The 15,639-nt window shown below is 34.5% G+C and overlaps 1 protein-coding gene across 1 annotated transcript in view; it reads right to left on the bottom strand.

Moving 5' to 3' along the window:
- ERC2 (ELKS/RAB6-interacting/CAST family member 2) overlaps positions 1-15,639 on the bottom strand; it is a gene marked incomplete at both ends in the record, with an annotated part of 849,176 nt that overhangs the window by 416,470 nt on the left and 417,067 nt on the right. The window contains 3 exons of the mRNA XM_079713573.1: positions 7,048-7,083; positions 11,183-11,323; positions 14,454-14,594. Coding sequence (XP_079569699.1) covers positions 7,048-7,083; positions 11,183-11,323; positions 14,454-14,594 — 318 coding nt within the window. The remainder of the gene's footprint in view (positions 1-7,047; positions 7,084-11,182; positions 11,324-14,453; positions 14,595-15,639) is intronic.

Genomic DNA, 15,639 nt, shown 5'->3' with positions numbered 1-15,639 from the left:
AACAAAGTTTGGAGCCTCACAGATGTGGGCAAGCTTGCCATTTTGATGTGAACTGGTTCTGAAAGCCTGAATCAAGCACAGAAGAGAAATCTGGTCATGACTTAGGACAAGGAGTACACAACAATACCTAGTGGTTATTTTAATGAAACAATTTAGAACTATTTCAGGAAATAAGGCAAAATTACAGATTAATACTATATCTAAATCAAAGTTAAGTGCAAACGTGATTAAAACCATACCAGGATTGATAGTATCAATATGACAAATCACAAGTTTATTTACACTCCTTGTGTGAAAGTTAGCCATTGATTATTTTCAATAAAATGTTAGTTCATCATTCCAAGTGCCTAGAAAGGAAAGTATTAACTTTGGTCCAGAAACCTGATGTGAAACTAGGCAGGGAATATTCAATTATAATGTTAAATAACATTCTCTCTTTGAAATGGGCCTTAACAATTTTAATAAAAGATCTTTTCTCTCAAAATAAATAAATGATTAGTCATGACCATAAAGTACAAGCAGAACACTAACTAATGAATCTGAGGACTTTTCTTTCATGCTGCTTATGGTTTTAGCAATAATTTGTTAAATTTATGCACTGTAAAAAGATGATTCTCCATTGCAGCACTTTGGGCGTTTAGTGTCTGTTAACAACACTTTAACGGTCCTTTCATATCTTAACAGCAGAACAGGGTATATAAACTACTCTAAACTTTATTTCAATCTGTTACAGTAAGTTCCAATCTTCACATAATTCTGAGTTATAAACAAAATATTACTATTTAAAATAGAGTTTTTAGGGTGATTTTAGAACTCTAACGTTATAAAATTTAAATTTTATTTTAAATCCAATTAATTAATACCAAATATAATAGGTGAGTCTAAAAAATACGTCTGGAAACTAATAACGATGTACCTTTGAGTCTTACATTAATTAATGCTAAAGGAAATTATTCTTTCACAATTCCAGCTAACTACATCCAGAATATTCACAATTTGCATATTATAACAACCATTCCAAAAAGAAATTTCTTGTCATAGATGAGACAGATAGGATATGTATAATAAACATAAGAAAAATTATTTTGAACATTTGTTTAAGTTCCACATATACAAAATAAAAAGAACCAACTGTATGCTTAACACTTCTTAAGACCCTTCACACAAAAATATAATTATTAATGTAATACCTTTTAACTATGGAATTTCCTAAAATTAGCAATGTAGAGAACTGAGTAATTATCTGGATGGTCTGATACAAAACATGTGACTTCAAATCTTAAGTGTTATTTTGAATATAACTTGAATTCTTTAAGTACTGAAAGCCTAGATTCAGTGTGAGGTATGTTTGTTTGTGTATATATGTGTGTTTGTACATGCTACGTGTATGCTACATGTATGCTACAACTATCTCTTAAATAGTTGTAATTTTCCATTGTGTCAGGGGAGCTAGCTAGTCTATGAGTGAATCAAATAATTTTCAGACACTGGCTAAAAAAAAAAATCATAGAAAGAAACCACTGTACCTAGACAAGGATTGTGAAAGTATTTATAATTCAGCCTATCATGTCCCTGGGATTGCAGTCTTATAATGACATATAAATCAGGAAGAGTTCACTGAACATGAACAAAGTTTTTTTTCCCTTTGGACTGGAAAAATGCTTGGTCTTTTTCTTGTAAAACCTTACATAAAATATGAGTCCCACAAAAGGTGAATTTGTAGAAGAGATGGGATTTCAAAAGATAGTGACCAGGCAGGGGGTACTCATATGTTTGGGAACAACAGAGGGGTCTCAAGTGTGTCTTAGCCAGTAGCAAAGTTGCCCCCAGTACCTCCAAATCAAACATTTGCCCTGCAGCAATGATGGTATTAAATGAAGCACTAAATTTAGGACCCAGAAAGTCTAAAGATTTATTAAAAATTTGTAAGAGGCTTCTGGATACAATCTCTGGGCACAATAACCATTAGGGCTACAGCAAAGAAGGTACTGGAGACTGATGAAAAAATGATATTACTTGTCTAGAAGTAAGAACTAAAGGAAGAAAAGAACTCGCCTGAAGATAACCTGCACAGTGATTATAATGACAAGACAAAACTCCTTCAGGAGTAGAGAGTGGTAGTTAAGCTGAAGAAAGGTTATTACTATAAGAAGTAATAAGGATACACAGACAACATTTTAGATTCCTAAGACATGGCATTAGAGGAGTGACTAATGTAAAAGGTTTTTCAAAGTAGAAGGTTTATTTCTACTCTAGGATAAAAATACTCCCAGGAGGACTTCAAAGCTTAATTTTTATTTATTCTGATTTAGTTTAGACGGATGTACATAGGACTGAGTGTAAAATTATCTTATTTAACAAAAACAAGTTATAATTCACCAAATTTTGTAGGGTGGCCACATTCAAAATAAATAAACAAGAATAAAATAAATTTCCTAGGTACCAATAACTGGTTAGAAAATAAAAGGAGAAATATAGCATTCACAACAGTAACCTAAAAATTATATACATAGAAATGCTTAGGGCTATCCTTAAAAAGAAACATCACAGGCTTATAATAGGAAAATGTCAAAACTTTACTGTAAAAGATAACTGAAATAGATAAAAGTTGTACCAAGTTCACGAAATGGGAAAAAAATATTGGAAAGATAGCAATCATTCTAAAATTATTTTATAGGTTGAATATAATTCAAATTAAAATAAACAACTGTGCTTTTTAATTGACAAGGTGATCCTAAGGTTTACTTGGAATGATAGAAAATTAAAGGCTAAGAACATTCAAACAAACCGAGACTTAATAAAAAGCAGAGAGAAGTAGGGTGGAATTTGTTGCACTAGATGTTTAAAAATATTATAAAGCCACAATAAATAAAATTCTGACTCAACAAGCAATGGAAATTGATAAAATTAAACAGAAGCTCAGAAATTAAGATATTCATCCATATAAGAATTTAGTGTAAAACAGGAGCAAGATCAGTGGATACAGAAAGAATTACTTGATAAATGGTGCTGGGATAACTGGTTGATCATTTAGAAAAATATAGTTAGAACCCCACCACTCAACATGAATCAAAGTAATCTAAAGATAGATAAGGTGGTTAAATTGATATAAAAAGCAACATTAAAAAAATTTAATATAGGTGAGTGTCTATGCTTGAAATCAGAGGATGACTTTTAAGCATAAAGGCAATGAGGAAATCCTAAAGGGAAACACGGGTCAAGAATGTAAAAATAGTTCTCTATAGAAAAAAATTAAAGTAAATAAAACTTTGCCACAAATCTGACGAAGTTTCCGTATAAAGCACAGAATAACCCATATAGAATAATCCAATGAACAAAACAGAAAACTCAAAAACAAGTACTTAAATAACTTAAAGAAACAATTTATAGAAGAAAAATACAAACAGCTAATAAATGAATCAAAAACCTCAACCACACTAGTAATTAATGAAAGGAAAGTTAAAATGAGAAAAAATATTCCACCTGTGCATTTGTCAAACTTAGGTAAAATGAAAATCCTTGGTGTTGGTCTGTATGTGACAGAAAGAATGCCTTTATTCAGTGATGGAAGAACCATGCCTTAATAGAACTTCTCTAAAATGCAACATAGCGGGAACTACTGAGAGCTTTTAAAAGTTACTGGCCCAGGATTATATTCTATTAAAAAAATAGAAATGTGGGAAAATTAATATGGAAAGATGTTCTTCAGTGTATTATTTATACTGGCAAAAAAAAAGGGGGAAGAAATGATTAACGTTTGGGGAATGAGAACATAGAGTGGAATATCATACAACCATTAAAAAGGTGTTTTAGAAGAACAGTTAATTATATGAGAAAATTCTGATGATATGTCATAAAAATAGGATATAAAACTCAACAAACACTTTGACACAATTTCATGAAAAGAAATAGATATTAGATAAGAAAAAAGAAAAAAGAAGAAAGAATAGAGGGAAGGAGAGAAGGAAGGAAAAGGGAGGGAAGGGGAGAAAGAAAAGAAAGAAGGAAAAGGGTAGAAAAGGAAACAGGAGATGAAAGAACACTAACAATCAACCAAAGGATATCTGGGTGTGGAACAACCTAGATGTTCCTAGTTATCATCTCTGTGCACTAAGGTGTCTTGTTACTTTTATTTTCTCCTATATCCATCTATACTTTGGCAAACTTTCTGCTGAGACCATACTTTATTTCTATAACCAGAAAAACATAGTCATTTTTTAAAAACACTCTAAAGTATAGAAAATTCATCATGCTGCATCTCTATCAGTCTAAAAAAGAATTGAGGGCTTCCCTGGTGGCACAGTGGTTAAGAATCTGCCTGCCAATGCAGGGAACATGGGTTCGAGCCTGGTCTAGGAAGATTCCACATGCCGTGGAGCAACTAAGCCCACACGCCACAACTACGGAGCCTGCCTTCTAGAGCCCGTGAGCCACAACTACTGAACCCGCATGCCATAACTACTGAAGCCCACATGCCTAGAGCCTGTGCTCTGCAACAAGAGAAGCCACCACAATGAGAAGCCTGCGCACCTCAACGAAAAGCAGCCCCCACTCACTGCAACTAGAGAAAGCCCACGAGCAGCAACAAAGTCCCAACACAGCCAAAAGTAAATTAAAAAAATTTTTTTAATTCAAAAATAAATAAATAAAAAAGAATTGAACCCTGAGAATATCTGCAGACAGGGGAGTTAAAATAATGAGCTATACACTATGGAAAACAGTATGGAGGTTCCTCAGAAAACTAAAAATAGAGTTGCCATATGATCCAGCAATCCCACTCCTGGGCAAATATCTGGGCAAACCTATAATTCAAAAAGATACATGCACCCCTATGTTCACAGCACCACTATTCACAATAGCCAAGATACGGAAACAACCTAAATGTCCATCAAGAGATGAATGGATAAAGAAAATGTGGTACATATATACAATGGAATACTACTAAGCCATAAAAAGAATGAAATAATGCCATTTGCAGCAACATGGATGAAACTAGAGGTTACCATACTAAGTGAAGTAAGTCAGAAAGAGAAATACAAACACCATGTGATAACACTTATATGGGGAATCTAAAATATGACACAAATGAACTTATTTACAAAACAGAAACAGACTCACAGACATAGAGAATAGACTTGTGCTTGCCAAGGGGCAGAGGGGTGGGGAGGGATGGATTGGGAGTTTGGAATTAGCAGATGCAAACTATTATACATAGAATGGATAAACAACAAGGTCCCACTGTATAGCAGAGGGAACTATATTCAATATCTTGTAATAAACCATAAAGGAAAAGAAAATGGCAAAGAATATATACATGTATAACTGAATCACTTCAGTGTACAGTAGAAATTAACACAACATTGTAAATCAACTATACTTCAATAAAATAAATTTAAAAAATAATAATAATGAGCTATATTAACTGGCTATATTAATAATCAGCTATATTCCCAGGATGCCAAAACAATGGGTTAGCTTAATTAACTCAGGGAGAAAAATCAGTCAACGACTTTTGAATTAGTCACCTAAAGGACTGAAAAGTTTGCTTCTGCATCCTAGAGACCCATCACTGGGTTAAAATGAAGGCAAAATCCAATACGTGCCATGTCATCAATATTTCTGGAAATGGTCTAAAAGTTAACAGAACTATTTCTTTGGCCCTACCTATCCTAACAGGCATCGTGAACTCCTATTGTGGTCCTGATAAATCATAGCTGCTGCAGAAACAAAGCCCTCCCCATTTGCCCTGCACACCTAAAATATGACATACTTAGGTTTTTTTTCCTGTCCTTAAGTAGTAAGTGTGAGACAATTTCAGTGGGATTACTTTACACCTCTTTAAAATGATCTACAGAAAACACTTATTTTTCTCAGGGTCAATTTTCAAGCTTGAAGATATCCCAATCTTAATTTGTCTTTCTTCACATCTCCACTGTCCTAAGCCTGCTTGTTAACCATTCAAATATTAAGGGAAAGGAAATTTGGAATATTTTTGTTGCTCTGCTAAAAATCACATATGGGGAAAGAGGTTAATAAAGATGCTCCAACGAGGCTTGAGGAATTGTTTGCAAAAGTAAAATTTGTTTTAAAGAATGGAGGGTGGAGACTGAATCTAATGAAATACACCCAAGCATCTTGTGTATCATGCTGTATGTATCCTGGAGCAGCAGCTTAACAAAAAGTAGTTGGCTGAATTGTTTCCTTTATCCCTGCTATTCCTTTTTCCCATGATGGGAATTTATAAATAAGAGATAATTAGAATGCATGATAGCACAGATCACATCTGCCACATAACAAATCCCAGTCACCTTTATGTATGATTTCTCCCATTAAGTCACCTAAGTTGGAAAAACAAAAAAGCCCTTCTTCTTTAATAAGTTAAAGAAACAAACTGCTTCATATAAACACACACTTGTCATGAGGATAAAAAAATTAGTGGTGGCATCTGGGCTGTTTTACACATATTTTTTTACTAGTTACCTGTTTTTTTGTACCATTAAGCTATAATCAGAATTGTTACTATCTGTTATTAGGAGACTATATTTTAGTTTGTTCTCAAATGATATGATTTTAACTCTTACAAAACCCACAGTAATGTTAGGCATTTACTAGTCTCAAAGAGCATAGCCCTACTTTAAAATATAAACCTATTTTAACTTCTATCCCTTGAATATAACATACATTGAGTTGTTTGCTGTTTTACAAATGCTATCCCTTTTGGCATAGATAACTCTATGTTTGAAGGATCTGGGAAAGAATTCTATGAGCCTAGATCTGCAGCTGACCTCTGTTTTTCTATCGCCTTAGGGTTGAAGTTAAGACAGGTAATATCAGAGCTGGCAATATTTCCCTGAGTTCTTAATTTTTTAATTTCACTTTCAAAAGAAATGGCAGTGGCCTCTGCACAGGTCATTTCTTTTGACAGAACGGAAATGGGAAGAGACGTATAAATATTTTTGAAACATCCCCAATATGGCACACTGTGACGTGATCAATGGATCCTCATGCTTTGATATGTTACAGCGGGAACTTTCATAAATGACTTACTGGATTGTACATCTGATTGAACAACTGCTCAGCTTGCTACATTGCAAAGGTGGGGAGGCATTGAAGCACCGACAGGGAAAGAAGGAAAGATCCAGAAACACAGCATTAGCTCAACAAATCTAGTGCATTTGCACAGACAAACTCATGGTTAAAAGGAAGAAATTTCAGTTTCTAAACATTCCACAGTGAAAGTGAGAGGCTCTAGGGAAATAGAAATGTTGACTTTGGCTCCTAAAAAAGAATAGCTGGAATAAGAAATTGAAGGTTTGTGTTACTTTCTCTTTCTCAAGTTAAATAACCCATGAAATAAAGAAAGCTGTCCACTTTTGATGATACATGAAGTGCTGGCCTCCAGCAATGAATCAGAGGAAGTGCTTTTGGCCAAGCCTGCAATTTGTTACCTGAACTTCAAAGATGGTAATAATAAAAGATTAATTAAATCTTATCATTGAATTTATAGCTCTTCTTTTATATTAACACAAGCCTGAATTTTCTATTCAGTCTAACTTTAGAAAAATACAGATCAGCAAACAGCAGGTTAGCAATAGCAAAATATCAGTAAGCAAGAAATTACAGGATTAACAGCAAATGGGAAAAGAAAAAATTTAAGTCAGTAGGAATATTAAAGGGAACCAAAATACAGTATTATCCATTGTCTACTACCAGTTTCCACTGGTAGTTCATAATAGTAGTTCATAATAACAAAAAATACCATTTTTTGTGTCTATCCTACTATGTTCCAAGTCCTTTAGAATCTGTAATGCTCTTCTATTTTGTGTAGAAGATTTAAATGTTTGCAGATTTAAATGTACTAAATATTATTTTAAATAGCATCCTCAAGTTATATTTCTTAAATATTTGCATCATTAATTTGGGGCTCAATGTCAAGGTGTAGAAGGTGAAATATTGTAGGATCTTTTCATTTGCTTTAAGCCAAGACATGTCTTTGAAGAACATGAATTTTTTCTTTCTTCGACTTTGATAAAGTAAATGATAGTTTTACTGTGGTTTTAAAAAACACCCTCCTCAAAATGATATTAATTGGAAAATTAGCAAATAAGACAAATTAAAACATTTTGAATTGCTGTTGCTTCTCAAATGATTTCTAGTCATTTCAGGTAAATTTACTTCTACATATTGAACACTAAATACTCTTTTGAAAGACAAAATGATCCACACATCACTAGGTTCTTCTCAACCCCTAGGTGTCTAATTAAGATTAATGAATGCACTAAATTATAAAGCACACTCATAGCTAGTACTTAAGAATTATTTGGTTAATATCATTTTATCAGCCTCACTAATATCAGTAAAGATTTCCTTACAAGTGAATCTTGGATTGTTTGTTTTTAAGAGGTGGGATGGAATGTGTAAGGAATAGCTCCTTTTCTGCCTATAGTAACCATTTTTGACACAAAGTATTTGGAACTGTCTTAAATTGACATAGTATAGTAAAGGGTTGAAAGCAACTATGTGTATGAATGGTCTCCACAAACTTTTCTGTTAAAAACTCATCAATTTCAAGCATTTCATGTTTATAAGACAAAAGCAAATTTAAATCACCATTTGGATTCCACTGTCACTAGCAAACAAGGTTTCTGTTCAGCTAAACACATCTACAATGTTGTATGGATTTTATGATAAAAATACCTGGACGCTCACAAATCTTAAGCAAAATTCCATTGGGAACTCATGGTTTATTTATGATATAATAAAACTATTATGTTTTCAGCTTTCATTTAGTAACCCTTTATATTTTATATACAAGTCACATACCCTTTTATTTAAAAGGAGGCCCAGACACTCCTTAAGCTTTTATAGCTGCTTATTTTTCCATGAGTAAATGATGTGTTTTATGTATATTCACATACTGTTGGCTTATATTTTCAAATATTTCATGTAGATCTCAATTCTTTTTAAGGTGATGGGTACTTGAGGTTTTTACAGAACTATTTATTAGCAGAAATTAAAGACTACTAGAAAAAGTATTTTGAACTTTCTAATTTAGTTGATGTACAGGGCCAAAAATAACAAAATAACATCTGCAGGTTAGGTATAAAAATATTTAAATTATAATTACCGTATTTAATCTCACTGTACTATGCATTTAGGAGATAGTATAAGCAAAGATTATTTATATACTTAGAAATAAATTATCTTTTCATAAATTAAATAGGTCCTTTACAGGAAGACAACCATATTTGTTACTTTAATCCTGGTGATGTAGCAGAATGTTAAAATGTCATCAGGAATAATGCTAAAGTATTTATAGGATTTGATCTATGAATTTCAGAACATGGTGTCTATCTGAGAGTCTAAGGAAACCACATGTTCTAATTGACTTTTGGGGGTTAACCATAACTATGTTGAAAGAAACTAAATTCAATTGCATAGACATTCATTTATTAAACTAGTTAAGTCATATACATGGAAACTACAAGCATCAATACATGAACCTCCTTCTTTTAATTTTTAGAGGATTTCAAATTCCATAGATGACTTACACTAAAAGGGAGGGTGTCAAGTATGTATCTGCAGAAATAATATATGGGATGCCCTCAACTCCATAATGGCTCCTCAGAGTTGATGAAGGGCATCTTTCATGCCCAGGTCTATTTGGGGCTCTCCTTCAGGACTCAGCACATTGCAAGTGAGGTAAGATAACTCAAAGACCACCACAGGAAGCCAAAGAAGTTCTCTCGCAGAGTTATCTGAGAGTCTGACTTATGATCACAAAACTGCTCATTAAATAAAAAGTACCTTTCTTAGGTTCATTTCTTGATATGCATATACATGTATAACATATTGCAGAAAACATTCATATATGTATCAAGAATATGTATCATACACCCAATGCATAAATAGCCAAGTCAATCTCCACATAAACACCCTCAAATAGGCAGTTTAAATTCTTCTATTTATTGCTCAAGATTTCTGCTTAACTAGATGTTGCTTGAAAAAAGTGAGATGTTGAGTGGATTAGGAAATAGACTTTGTAATATAGAGATTTTCTGGCTGTTTTTTGGTAAAGAGATTTGACCTGTATATTTATCTCTTTCTGTATTGGTAAGGAGACTTTATTAGTGTGAAATCTCATAACAATTCCCTAAAATTCTGTGGTAAAGTGAACATAGTATAATCACATTTCAGTTATATATTGCATCATATGTACAAAATAGTATATTAAATTTTAAAATATCCAGAATTTCTCCACAGATATGATGCTTTCACATCCCTATCATCCATATCATACCTTTTCATAACTCTAGCAAATAAATCCCCATTCCAATATGCTATGAATTATACAGTCAAATTTTATTATATGCTTCGTTTGATTGTTTAGATTCTTATCATCTCTTTTGAATAAGTTTATAAGTTGTCAAAGGGAAACAAAATGCTTAAACTCATAATGTTATGAGTTTTACGTGAACAATGAATGCAGACGTACCAAACAACACAGGGAAAAAGTCAAAGGAACAATGCATGACTGGAAATGTACTCCACAAAAATGTCCAGTTCAGAGAAAACATGTTAATGCTGCAATACAAAGATCCTGCTTTCTTTTCTGAAGGCTTCTACATACAAACTTGCTTAGACATTCAGGCCATTTCTGGTCAAGTATAAATAGTCAATCCATACATCTTCCAAGGACTTGACTATTTTGGTGAACTTCTAGAAATTTAACATTGTCGGGTAAAGTTTTCCAAAGTTCCAATTAAAAAAACTGACCTACTTCTGAAAGTAGTAAAAATTTATCAATGTATAATGGGACCCCTGGATTCTTTGGTTTATGCAAACACTTCCATTTATCTTTTTTTGATAGTTGAGATTTGCCCAGAGAGTAATGGCTGGTTTTTGGTTTTTATAATATTTTTCACTTCTACTACAATTTTCATCTGTTTGTCAAGGTTTTGTCTTGTTTTGTTTTGTGTTTCCCCAGACAGGAAACCTAAGATAACTTTTCAGGTTCACAGACAGACTTGATGCAGACTTCTTAGGAATAAAGATTGCTTAACTAATCCTTTTATCACCAGATGACAAAAGATAAGGGGTTTTTATTTTTTGAAAAATGTCTCTTCCTTTCCTATTTTATAAATTCAGAAAATGAGCATGTTTTTTCTTAGACTTCACTTACCTTTTTTAACTGTGCTTCCAATTTGTTACATTCTTCTTTCTTTTGTTCAATGGCTATTTCTAGAGATTTTAATTTGGAGTCCCTTTTCAGCCCCGCTGAGGCTAATGAAGATGCATGTTCCTTGAGGTCAATTAAACTAGACTGAAAGGAAAAGAACACTAGTAAGTAGAACACTATAATTTCTACTAGTAATGTCTTCAATTTGAATACATTGATTCTATACATAGTAATAAAGTGTGCATTAGACAGAGAGGGTAAATATAGTCTTACTAAGGTAACAATAGTCGGCCCTGACCAGGAAATTAAAGTTGGCCAGTTTACAGAACCAAGCAGGATCTAATTGCAGTAAAATCAAATATGACCAAATGGTGCGGTCAGTAAATGCATGTTTCATGTCTCAAAGTTATGCTAATGAACTAAGTCCCAAGGTGGTCTTTACATGTCATGGCAAAACAGACACCCTGAACCTTCCATTTATGTTTATTGCTGTCAGGTGGCACAGACTCTAAGAAAAATATGAAAGAAAATACCAACTTTAATTCTTTTCTCCCCCAAAAGGGCAAATCAAGTATGAAAGAAGAATCCTATTGTTTTTATCAAATTCCATTTCTTTAATGAAAAATGGCCAATGGTTTCTCAAACATCTTCTACAGAATCAAAGATAAAATTACTTAAAAATTCAGAGTAGACTTTATGGCCTAGTGCTTTGTAAATTCAGATTCAGCAATATAATAAATCTCCCCAACTCCGACATGGGGTTACCCAAGTTGTTCCATTCATTAATCACACCCAGAAACCAAGAGCTTCCCTGTATAGTACGAATCCCAAAAGGCAAAGAAATAAATACTAGCATATACCACAGAACACAACGTTGCTAGCTAGGAGAGCAATGTCCACCAGCAAACACAAAATCGTTAGCAACGTCTAACTATGTGACCAAATTGCTCAGGTTCCACCCAAAATCAGACAGGGTACATTTCCTTTATATCCCTTTGCAGTGCCTAGGAAAACACTTAAGCACACAGCAGTTTCTCAGTAAATGATGTGGTCTATTACTTTACTGCTTCATGGGCACTGGAACAACCTTATTGATGAAGGTACCACCACAATCACCCAGCAAACTACCCAGGTCCTAACAACCCTCTGAGGGACAGGTTAGCCATTCTCATTTTTCAGGTAAGGAAACTGAGGCTCACATGAGGCCCTGTCTTCTCCAAGGTTCTCAAGCTATTAATGGGAGATATAGGTCTGAACCCAGGTCTCCGACTCCAATTTCAATGGTCTTTATCATGTAACTACCACAGAAATAATAAAGAACCTTATAATCCAGGCACTCTGTCATGGTGAAGATTATTACCACCCCAACTAAATTATAAGCTCCATGCTAACAACAATTATACATTGTTTTCCTTTATAAATTTAAAATTGCCAGGGGTGATAGCTTTATGTGCCAACTTGGCTAGGCCACAGTCTCCAGTTATTCAATCAAACACTAATCTAAGTGTTGTTGTGGAGGTATTTTGTAGATGTGACTAACATCTGCAATCAGTTGACTTCAAGTAAAGGATATTATTCTTCATAATCTGGGTGGGCCTGATCCTATCAGTTGAAAGGTCTTAGGAGCAGACTAAGGTTTCCCTCAGGAAGAAGAGATTCCTCCTGTGGACTGCAGCATCAGCTCCTGCCTGAGAGTTTCCAGCCCACCCTTCCTGATGGCCTTCCCTGTGAATTTTGGACTTGCTTAGCCAGCCTCCATAACTATGTAAGCCAATTCCTTGTAATAAATTTCTTAATATGGTTAAATTCCTTGGTACAGTTCTGTTTTTCTGGTGGAACCTTGACTGACACACCTAGCCCAGTGGCAGGCACATTATTACACAGAAACAATAAATGTTTGCAGAAATGCCTATCTGAAGTTCATACAACGTAAGCATTGTTTACAAAATTATTTTCATTTAAAACTTATGCTCCACCATGTCATCAAGATCTCTTTTCAATTAGAAGCATATCTATATCTATCTATCTATCTATATATATATATATTTTTTTTTTTTAAGATGCAAACCCATGAATAACACTTGCGATCTGTGAAGAATGCTGCAAACGAGATAGAAGCTTCTGTGCCTTCTGTTACATACTAACTACAGTAATTACAGATCCCCCAGGATTTACATTCTTTATTTTCATATCAAAGAAATAATCTCTTCTCTAAAAACTAGTGAGCTTAAGTTTTAGAGAATACAAATTTTGCTCCTAAGTTTCCTCAAAATTCCTATTACTCAGCAATTGTTCCCTTCTTGGACTCCTAATTTAGATAGTACTTTAATTTGTATAGAATTATCAAAACCCAAGGGCTGAGGTGATACTTTGGAGCTGGGACATATACAACTACGCTGTGATACAACCCAACAGAGCAAAAGGACTGACATGTCATAAAGGAGATAGACATTTTCCACAGACAAAAATAACTGTGAGGGGACCAAGTGTGGACAATGGCACATATCTCAGAGCTTTGGAGACTGAATAAAAGAATGGGCATTGCTGCTTCTCAAACTTCTCCGCCAAAGTATCCCTAAGTAAACTAAAGAGGTTATAGCCATCCCTCAGAATAGGGACACTCTCCATAACCACCAAACAAAAAATTTCTTTAAAGCATATTGCTTACATTAAAAAATGCAGGTGAGATTTGTTTTCTGTATCCATGTTTGCACTAGCATTAAAATACTCTTTCAAATTATTTACCATAATGTAAAAATGATGTCCCAGAAGAGCAGCCACAACTTATACCTATGTGTCCAGCATGGTACCATATCTCCTAACCTAGGGGTATTGAGTGATCCACTTCAGAAGCACAGATGAATGTACAGCACCCAACACAAGGATTAGTACATAACAGGCCCTCAGTAAAGTGGAGCTATTGTTATTATTATCAATGCTGTTGTTGTTATTGTTATCTCAAACAAGGGATCATGAGACATTGAAAAAAAATACAGAATCCTCCAAGCCGTATGAATATGGTAAGACATCAAGAAAACTTTCAAGGAGCTAAATGGTATGTGGTCAGTAGAGTACAGAAGATATGCATAGAGCATCACCAGATGTAGGGAATTACAGTAAATATTGTTCTTTGAATTCAGATAGCTTTACAAAGCAAAGGTAACTAGGTCCCCCAAGCCTTCACACAGTCCCTCAAACTAAGTCTCTAGTCTCTCAAGGCTACGTGGATATGGGTTTATGAGTACTATCAGTGTGGTTGTTTTTCCAGACTCACCTCTTTTTCAGTCAGTTCAGCTTGTAAAGCGTTGACCTTCTCTTTCAGGTCTTTATTCTCTTTTCGGAATGATTCTATCTCTTCAAGTCTTTCCCGATCATCTCTCTCCCGCTGTTCTTTCAAACGCTCAATTATTCTTTCCTGTGAGGCAATTGCCCAAAAAAAGAGTTGAGAACCGATCAGTGTGCATGCCAAGACATGCTACAAAAGGAAATAAGAAGAAATACACATAAGAAATGTTCTAGAGGAATCAACAAACACAAGATATTCAAAACTGGGTTTGTGAAGAGAAGCTGTGCATAACAGTATTTGGGAAAGACAGTCAATAAAGCTTTCAGCTTGTTAATCAAAGTTAATATCATAGGGTTGCAAGGGATCTCAATGTTCAAGTTCATGGTGGTACCGGGAAAATTCCAAGAGCAATTCCAGAAGAGGGAGGTTCAGGCACCAAGACCTAAAGTGTTGTATGGGTAAGGGGAAGAGGCAGAACTAACCTCTTGGATCAACCCTCTTTGCTTGGTTTTCCCATTTGATGTCAAAGAACTTTCCTTGATTTCTGAAGACTCTTCTCGCTAGAAAGGGGATCAAAGTTGGGCAGGACCTAGACCCCTCCGGGACTTAGAGCTGGACTCACAGTGAAAACTTGAGACAAAAGAAAGAATAAACTCCTTATATAAGTGATTTTCCAATGTGTCTGGAGGTGTTTATTTACTTCCATATTTTTTCAATGGTTTCTTGGCAATCAGTAGAGACTCAAAAACATTGCTAGAATTTGAGGAAAGTTCAAACAGCAGCTTCTTTTATTGAGAGGCTGCTACATGCTAGGCACTGTGATATACCAGTCCTCATCACATCTGTGAGATCTGAACCAGTACTACTGGTAACAGAGTAGTGCAGAGGAAACCCAGGCTCAGAGAGGCCGACTGACTCGTCCAAGGTGATCCAGCTCATAAACAGAAGGCCCACCCTGGCATCCAGGGCTGTCTGAGCCTTAGCCACGCCCAAAAGAACACACTGCCACAAACATACACCTGGAGCCATTCAAGGAGATGTGAGGGTCTATCTGCCCTTGACTTTTATATTGAAATAAAAACATTACTCTGGTAGACATGTTTTCCAAAAGTGTGAAATCTTACTGATATCAAAATAAGAACCTTTTTTTTTTCCTAAGGATTTTTTTAAAAAT

This window comes from Hyperoodon ampullatus, assembly GCF_949752795.1.
Source record: "Hyperoodon ampullatus genome assembly, chromosome: 10".
Taxonomy (NCBI): Eukaryota; Metazoa; Chordata; class Mammalia; order Artiodactyla; family Ziphiidae; genus Hyperoodon; species Hyperoodon ampullatus.
The sequence above is the reverse complement of the archived record's forward strand: the minus strand, read 5'-3'. Positions and strand labels throughout refer to the sequence as shown.